This window comes from Phaethon aethereus (genome assembly GCF_964289735.1).
Source record: "Phaethon aethereus genome assembly, chromosome: 16".
NCBI classification, from domain to species: domain Eukaryota; kingdom Metazoa; phylum Chordata; class Aves; order Phaethontiformes; family Phaethontidae; genus Phaethon; species Phaethon aethereus.
Window position 1 is genome coordinate 16,401,069 of NC_138592.1, and position 9,671 is coordinate 16,410,739.

General features: G+C 41.4%; 1 protein-coding gene across 1 annotated transcript in view; it reads right to left on the reverse strand.

Moving 5' to 3' along the window:
* The window catches only part of UQCC1 (ubiquinol-cytochrome c reductase complex assembly factor 1), a gene marked incomplete at its 5' end in the record, with an annotated part of 49,773 nt that extends 40,443 nt beyond the window's left edge, over positions 1–9,330 (reverse strand). Inside the window, 3 exons of the mRNA XM_082007014.1 lie at positions 3,936–4,040; positions 5,619–5,723; positions 9,307–9,330. Of these exons, the coding sequence (XP_081863140.1) occupies positions 3,936–4,040; positions 5,619–5,723; positions 9,307–9,330 (234 nt within the window). The remainder of the gene's footprint in view (positions 1–3,935; positions 4,041–5,618; positions 5,724–9,306) is intronic.
* Positions 9,331–9,671: the final 341 nt, after the last annotated feature.

The following is a 9,671-nucleotide window of genomic DNA, read 5'->3' on the forward strand; positions in this document are numbered from 1 at the left end:
AAAATTGAAATATCACATATTTCAGTCTTAGCAATTAAATATGACATATCATTTTAGTTAGAAGAGCTACAAGTTTAATAGAGAATTTTAGGGGTTTTGTTTACTTTCTTTGTTCAACAAAACAAATACATGTTTAGGTCTTCTCTGCAAAATATTAGCCTGTTTGGTTTTTTATTAGCCTATGTGACATTCTTCTGTTTATGAATGCAAACACTGCATAACCATTTCGAAAAAAGCATCCCACTGGAAGCTCAGACTCAAATGGTTTAAACAGAAACTTGCTTTCCAAAATACGGCTCCCATTCTAGATTCCCATATTCTTTCTAGACTGTGTGTCTTTACTTGTGCTTAAATCTTTTGCAGATAAAATGAGGAAACAAATCACAGAAACAGAGTAAATAAAGCTAACTTTTCACATTCCCTCTCTTACTCTCACTGGCATACCATGTTCTCGAGTAATTATATATTATATAAACTAATCAGCTCCATCTTAAAACTAATGAAGCTACATCAACCCACCATTCTTACCAAAAAGCTCCCTCGGATTGTTATTTCCCTTACAGTTAATCTAAATGGTACTTGCAGAAAATCTAGATCAGAAAAGTATTTAGTCCTCAATTATTTGCAGCATCTGCAAACATGAAGATAAATGTTCTCTTCCAGATTAACTACATACCTTAAACACCACTGGACTGATAAGAAATCTTCAAGGCGTTCTGCCTCTAAGCATCCTGGCAGTAGCAATCAGCCATCAGTAATTACCATTTATACTCCAGCAAATAATTTTAAATTAATTAAGTATGCAGTATAAATATTTTGTTATCAACAAATTACTCTACTTTTAACCCATCTAAGCAAAATCTAATGCACATAAATCTCCTACATATACTTGAGGAATACAGCTGAGAGCCATTATAATCTGAGAAAATTCCCTGACCAAAGAAATGTTAAATTGCTTTAAGTTGCTGGAATTTTACTCTAAACACTTCCTCCTAAGACATGAACATATTAAGAAAAGAATTTTCTTAGTACGGAAGCAATTTAGCAACCTGATGACTGCCATACATGGCCAGAACAAACACTTAGACCAGGACACCATCTCCAACAATGACCAGTAGCAGATACTTGGACAGGACAGAAAAGCAGAGAAATATGGAACACACACTGCAGCTTTCTGGAGTGAACCCACCCAGCTTTTGACAGTCATGCACCAGAAAACCTATCCACACATTCATTTTTGGCATCTACCATTGAATGCACCTTCAACACATCCCAGTGTTTGAAACCATTTAAAAACTGTATCAAAAATTTCTTCCTTCGAGCTAGTCGAAATCTCCCCTCTTTCAGTTTAAAACCGTTACCCCTTGTCCTACCGCTGCCGGCTCTGCTAAAAGGTCTGTCCCCAGCTTTCTCATAAGCCCCCTTTAAGCCCTGGCAGGCTGCGATAAGGTGTCCCCAGAACCTTCTCTTCTCCAGCCTGAACCACCCCAGCTCTCTCAGCCTGTCCTTACAAGAGAGGTGTTCCAGCCCGCTGATCTTGTTTGTGGTCTCCTCTGGACCCGTTCCAGCAGGTCTATGTCTTTCCTAGGCAGATTTAATTTTAGTCTTAATAATTATATTAAAAATATTCAAATTGAATTTTAATAATTCTACTAATTAGTACACACCTCTTGTCTACAAATGCATTGTGAATTTTCCCTCAGTATGGACTTTTCACTGTGCAACGAAAGTTAAGTTAAAAACCAAAATTATCTTGATTCAACTGCCGTTAGCTCATCACCAAAAAAGTGACTGACTGGAAAACAGTCTTTTTCTAGAGAAATGCCATGATTCTTGCTTAATTCTTCTGCAAGTCTGCCTGGACTAGCTAAGGAGATGGAGAGGGGACTTAAGCAGTGAGTGTTTGGTTCAACCTATGGATAGAGGTATGCAGTTCATCCTGCCAATGCTAGGACTGCAGCCAAATGCAGTTAAACAGTCCTATAAGCATATAGAAAATCAGATCTAGAAAATATCAAGAAAACTTCAAAATATGTTTCATAACACACTCCAAACAAGCTCATCAAGACACTGAAAGGGACATAAATCCACCTCAGGCTGACTTTCCTGCTCAATACCTGAAATTCAGTCCAACCACTTTCCCACCAGAAGTGCATAGCATTTCAAAATAATGAGATTGCAGTCCAAAAACCTACCTCAAACCTTACCTACACTGCTGTAAACAGCTACCTCTCCAGTCATAAATTGTGCCTGGCTTCTTACACCAAGGCTATTTTAACCAGGAAGTTTCCCCAACTCATCTTTCAACCTTTGTACCTCTGCTCTCGCCCTTACCAATACATCAAAAGCAAGTCTCTGACCCCTGCCTTAAAGATCTTCACGCCACTCCTGGCTTGGTCCACCATTTTGTCAACCATTGCTCTCCCAGATCTGCTCTGCAAATAACGCTTCCACAGGTATAAGAGGGGAGGCGCTGACCGGCGAAGGGTCTAGGGATACGCACCATGTTTGACAGCCTGGATTCTATTCTTAGCTCTGGCCATGGTAAATTGTGCACCGTAACACATGTAAAACGTAACACATGTAAAACGTAACACATGTAAAACGTAACACATGTAAAACGTAACACATGTAAAACGTAACACATGTAAAACGTAACACATGTAAAACGTAACACATGTAAAACGTAACACATGTAAAACGTAACACATGTAAAACGTAACACATGTAAAACGTAACACATGTAAAACGTAACACATGTAAAACGTAACACATGTAAAACGTAACACATGTAAAATCTGTGTTGAAACACACATTTTGTGTGTTTCAATCCCTTTGGCTGCAAAATGTTTGGTTTACCTCTCCAGCTGAAAAGCACTGAAAAATTGACTGAAAAAAGGAAAACCTCTAGTTAAGAACTAGATGCAAACAGCAGCCAGAAGTTCTTCCCTTCCACCCATCTCCTTGTTTTCTTTCATTTTGTCTATCCATGTCAAAGTAACCAATTTTAAATACTTCTTAGTACTTACTTCTAACTCTACATCAGCAAAATACACAATTAGGCAGAGAGCAAACTGGGAATGTTGCTTTTATGCAAGTTTTACCCATCAATCCCTAACTTTCTTATTCCTTCTGTACACATTCCATTTTGCCATTTTCTTCACATTGTGTTAACAGGAGTGGGATCAGGATATTTATTAGTTGAGAGATGCTGACTCCCTTGGGTTAAATTCTAAACTAATCTTATGGAGATGATTCGTGCTCCAGAAAACTTCTATTCCAAGACAAAAGACAATAAATAAGAGATGCAGAGACTGTAAATTAACAAAATAGTACAGATGAACAGTAAATAAATTATTACATAATAATTAGTTGTTATTGCATGACAATTTTCAGTGTTTAGCAAAATATAAGTATATATCATATATAATATATAAATATATATAGTATATGTTTATATAAATTATAAAATACATAAATATATATTAAAAATATAAAAGATAGCGGAACTGCCATTACACATTATTCCCAAGCTAAAGAATCAGGAAACATCTTGTCACTTCTAATATGTATGGGCAACTTCTGTGTTTCCCTTTTTAAAGGCAAGAAAGGAACATCTGCCCCCCACCCCAATAACTACTCTCCTTAACTTAGTTTCTTTCCTCATTGGAAAGAAGCCGTCAGGCTTATCTCTGGAACCTTCACCCCAGATAATCCAACTGTAACTGCACCTTCCTACGCTAGCACTTCATTTTCTGGAAAGGAACAGAGAGCACTTCGCAGATTACTGGACCTATTGTTCACTCTACACTAAAACATTTCATATAAAAGTTGAATCATCTCCTACATGTTTTGAAAAGTGTTTTGTTGCCTGTATCTGTATAATCCCTAGCACAATGTGCCCTTTGACAATAAAAACATCAAACTCTTCTAACCTTATTTGTATTGTAAAACGATCTGATTTGCTGCGTAATGGCTCCATTGGCTTGAATCAATCCATCACTGGATTTAGACAGTCGGAATTGACCAGCCTTGCATCTCTGTTAAAAATGAGAAGAGAACATTGACTAGTATAACTTCACACCAATTCCCCTTTGCTTCCAAGACAATTAGAGCTCAGTCTAATCCTGAAAAACTTTATATCACAAAAAGCACAAATTTATTATCATAATTGTTACAAAGAGAATGGTTGTCAATGCTTAATGCTCTGCACCACACATTTTTTAGCATTCTGTAAACGCACTGATGGAATGGACTGGCAGAACACTGCACCCTCAAAAACCACAGGCTATCTGCTTTGACTTTCTCACACCCTATTTCTAATTATGGGTTTTGTCTCTTTATTAAGAGTAATTCCTTTTCCTGGTCTTGCAGAGAACAGAGTTTATGCTATTTTTAGGTACAACTTTATAGTCCATTCATCTATCTTTGTGGCCAGGACTTGAGCAAAACAGATTACAGGGTAAAAGCTATCACTACAAAGACTCTAATTTCACAGCACATGATTTGTATTACAGAGCTATTGCACAATAAAGAAAACTATCCAGTAGGAGTGAGTGGGATCTCCAGGTAAGAAGCTGCACACTGAACAGAACATCTATCATAGCCTCCCAGCACACCCAGATTAGCAGTAACTTGTTTATGAATAAATTCAGACAAAGCAAATATGCTGGTTTGTTCAGAGCAGTCATCCCCAGAAATCTACTGAATCTACTGGTGGCGCAGAGTAAGCCCAACTTTATCAATTAACTTCACAACTGCTCATTTCCCTTGCTACTCCCAATATCATATGCTACTTGATATGGACTGGTGCTTTGTGTCACAAAAGCACAGGCAATTTTCCCAGGACTGGAAGGTCTTATCTGAGAAAAGACATCCAAGCCAAAGAGCTTACAGGTAAGTTTCTAACTCTGTAACTCATGGCTCTATGATACAAGTTGTAATGTACAGGAGGACAAAGAATAGGCTTAATCTCCTCTCATTTCATTACATGCAAGACGGAAACACCAAGAAATATACTCTAATTCTGTTCAGATAGCTTCCATCTATTCCCATTTTCTACACGTTTCTAACTTCTTTATTATTAACTGCTTTTACATGATGTTCCAGTTAATCTACTATGGGCAGACACAATCTGACACTATGCATGCTATTACAGAACTGGAAGCAAAACTGCAAAGCAGCGGTTTCCACTGAAACAAGACCACTTAACGTTGTGCTGTGCTAGGTAAACATACCATCAGTACGAGAAAGTCCAAGGCAACTGTACACTGGAGGAGACGTTCTACAAAATAAAGTGCTGGAAATTACAAGCAATCATGACTAACTTGTAATAGCCGCTTTGGAAAATGACACCTACATTTGGACTTCTGCATTTAATCTACTCACTGGATCATTTGGATCCATTAAAAGACTACATGGCTGGAATGAAGACAACTGTGTAATAAAGAGTGGGAGCTCACCCTTTTAGCTGCAGAAAGCTTTTAACTTCTCTTGATATTTCAGCAATACACAGTGAAGACATCACTTTTGGAAGCCTCTTTATTAAAAACCATGACTTTTTCTTACTAATTTAAGCTTACCCCATTACCCCACTTTAACATACTCTGATATCCTACCTGGAAAATACCATGGAGCATCCGTCTACACTGGCCTCGGACTGCAGTTGTCTGTAATAATCCACTGCATGCTGCTACCCATTGAGTTACTCCAGTCTGGCAGCTCTGGAACAGAGAGATTAGCAATGAAGAAAAGGACTCTAATACTCAGAAAGAGTTTAACTGTCCTCCTGCTTTCACAAGTTTTATTCATTTATATAACAATCCTCAGATTAAGCTCCCAACTTGCGCTTGACAAAGTATAAATTTTGACTTTAAAAAAATCTTGCCTTACAGTACAAGCATGCAACCTAACTTTGATGGCAGAAACAGATGAGTCAAAGGAAGTGGCGGGCTGTGTACATCACAAAACTATACTATAATTTTTGTGTCTATACAATAAATTCAAATGTTTAAGAAGCATTCTTCAATTGACTGAGTAGTCTCTAAAAAACCCTCTTCCAACTCTCAGCTTTTATGCATCTTTGTCTTACTTTACTCAGGTGCAGCTAAGAATTTCAGTTGTTCAAAAGTGTGTATTGTCCCAATTCATTTCAGTGAAAATAATTATTTTCTGTAATGAAAATGTCAGGTAATATGGAAAAGAGGTGGGGTTTTCTTCACCTGCACTTTTTTTGCACACTTAATCTTCTGCAATATTCAAGTTAGTACAATATTTGCCTCCTTCATACATGTTCCACATTAATACTGGAAATAATCTATATATTATTAGAATGTATATGCTTTTTTAAAATAAAAATGGCTTCATTTTCAATTGGCCACAAAGATGATACAGGGATTGAAGCATCCAACATATGAGGAGAGGTTTAGCGTTGAAAAAAGAAGACTCCAGGGAAATCTTATCAATTTGTATAAACACCCAATGGGGTGGGCAGTCAAACTCTTCTTAGTGGCACCCAGTGAAAGGACAACTATGACGCTAGCAGATCTGCCCAAAGATTAGGAGGAACAGACACAAAACCAGCTTGAGTTCCTGTTCCCTATACCTGCACGGTTACTGCTGTCCCTCAGGTGCAGTGTACAGCCTCCTCAGGCTGTCCCTCGTCAGAGGGACACAGAGCTCCCTCACTGCACTTTTAATCCGTTAAGGGAATTGATTTGGGTTTTTAAAAACTGCAAGGGAAGAGCTGCTCTACCATAATAAATGTGATTAGTATTCACTGCTATTACACCTTCCTACTTCTACTGTGGCGAGACTTACTTAGTTTCTGATCTTTCTCTGCAACATCACTACCCAGCAAGTAAAATTATGAGAATGATACATTTCTATCCAAAAAGACATTTCAGCCGAGTACCACAAAGTACTTCTTGAGGTAATGCAGTGCTCTGACATAAACAGTTTAATAAACATTTAAGTGAGAAAGAAAATTCACAACTTTTTATGAATAATTACTACAAGATTTGAAGGCATCTGATGGAATTTTTTGAGGCTTTTTCTTTGTAATAAGAACGAAAACATGCCTAGGTTGCAATACGTCTTAGAGCTTGAATATACTGGGGTTTATAGCTGTTGAAAAGCACTACTGCAACAAAACTGGACAGAGACATACGGAAACATAAAATAAGCATACGCACACTTAAAAGGTGAGATGTGATAAAAAAACATCAATAAAGAAAAAGACAACAGCAGAAAGCAGCAGAGCAACAGAAAGGGAACACAATGAATCTTCCCTAAGCCAGCGTCACTGTTTGCAGAACATAACCTTCCTTTCAAATTGCAAGTGCTACTTTTACATCTCCATTTGGCCGAAAGAAAATGTACCAAGCATAGACTGAACAGGATTACTCAAGAATAATCTGAGACAGCTCAAGCACCTCCTGCGGCTAGCTGCCTTGTCAAGATACAGATGAAAGAATATCACTATGGTCTTCTAAATCCTCCCGGTAACCATTAGGAAAGCCTTAGGTAGCAGACAAACTATTCATCAAGATGTCTTCTTAGGTAAAGAACAGCTTTATCATAATGGCAGTATTAACTAGTACAGCTGAAATGTCTGGACAACAGTCAGGACTGTATCATACGCTGTGAGCTCCTGAGAAGGCTTGAAGAGATATAAAAAAAAAAGTCTTATTTCCAGTACAAAGAAGAGACATTTAAAGCTTGAAGACTTATTTTCATACAATTAGGCAAGTATTAAATTCTAATGCAAAAGCAAATGCTGGGAAATGCCAAGGATCAGCAAAGCTTAAGCTGAAGCATGTTGCTGCTGTCAGACGTACCCTGCCTCCCAACGGCGTACTCCCACCACTTGCTGCAGCTCAGGTGCTTCTCCGATTACAAAGGCACTTCAGATCACAAAAATGCCGAACAATTACATCTCCTCCCCTCCAAAGTGAAATTTTTCTGGTAAGAATCAGCTTACTTCACCATATGAATGCCAGAAGCAGCTGGAAGAGGAGGAGCTGCCCAGGAACAGGTAAGCCGCCTAGGAGACAAGTCCTTCACCTTCTGCAAGCAGGTATTCATTGCAAACAGCACCCTGGGGGTACAGCTCCACAGAGAGCTGAACCCATCCAGTGACTCACTGCTGCTCTATCCCTCTCCCTGCTCCCCTCCTGCCTGGCTTCCCCCTCTGTTTTTGCTAGTGATTGCCTCTTTAACACATTAAAACTGCAGAAAACTATTTTTATGTTACCACAGTTCTGCTTCTCCAGCATTGGAAGACCAGGGGCCAAGAAAAATGCTGGAGGAGGCAATGGTATGGCAACAGTGCAAAGACATGAGCAAGGAGAAAGGATTAGGAACGGGAGGAAGAAGCAGCAACTCAAGCTCACTGCATTTCAGTTGCTCTCAGGCAGGTTTGCTCTCAGCTGCTTTCATGCATGACCATGCTTGTAAAAACCACACCCTGAGAGATCACTTCCAAGAACTTAGTGAATTAATTTCACAAGTGGGTATTGCCCTCTGACTAAAGGCCTTTCACCTCGCTGACAAACCTGCCCCCACCTAGCAGTGCTGGCCGTCCCTCTGTTTTTGTTGTGACAGAGTATCAGACCCAGGCACAAACCTCCCTTTTCTAGACTGTATGCTAAAAAGCGGTACTCTGCTGCAAAAACTTTAAAGGCTAGTAAAAAAAACCAAAACACACACAAACGCATAAGAAAGGTGAAGGGGGTTTCGTGATTAGTAATCCACTCTCACTCATTGATAGGAGCCCAATCTCTTGCACTTAACGCAGAAATTGGAATCTTTGTATTATCCTTGCTATGAAACACCTCTAAAGTGAGAGGGGGATCTCCAAGAATGGCAATCCCCACCTCACGGGGCACACATACTGCGCCCAAAGCAACAACAGAAGGTCAAGGCTGAAAAAACCCACCCCTCAACCCCAATCCGGAGTACCAAAGCCTTGCATAATTCTTATGTAAACACAAACGCTGAAGGAAAAGCTCGACCCGCTCCTTCGCCAGAGACCCCTGGCGAGAGGGCCGCAGGGAGGCGGGAACAGCCGTTGGGTGCCGCAGACACCCCCACGGCTTCAGGAAAGCGGCCGGACCGCCTCCTCCTTATGCACGTTGTCCGGGGAGAGGCCACGCCGCGCACAGGGGGGGCCGCGGGACGGTGCGGGACAGCCCAGCCACCACCGGGGTGGCGCGGGGACGCGCCCGGCCGCAAGCGCCACTCGCTCCCTCGGCGTCGCACCGCCCCGGGGCGGAGAAGGCGGCCCCAGCCATCGCCGCCACTCACCAGGGCTCGAACCAGCGCCGCCATGGGTCCCCTGCGCCGCTTCCGGCGGCGCAGCCCCTTCCGCCCCGCCGACTGCGCATGCGCGGGCCTGGACAGGGGCGGAGCCCTGCGGCGGCCGTTGCCGGCGGGGGCGGAGCCCCGCCTGGTGGTGATGTGGTGGTGGGGTGGGGGTGGGCGCCCTGGCGTGCGCACGCTCGCTCGCTGTGCTCGCTGCAGGGTCGGCGCTCCACGGAGCGTCCTGGGGCGGGGCGAGCGGAGTGAAAGCGTTTCCTCCGGCTGAGGTTGACCTGGCCACTCTGGTTGCCCTCAGCGGTGACAGCGCCTGTGTCAGCCTGCACAGGTGCCAGTACGGGGGTTTCACAGTG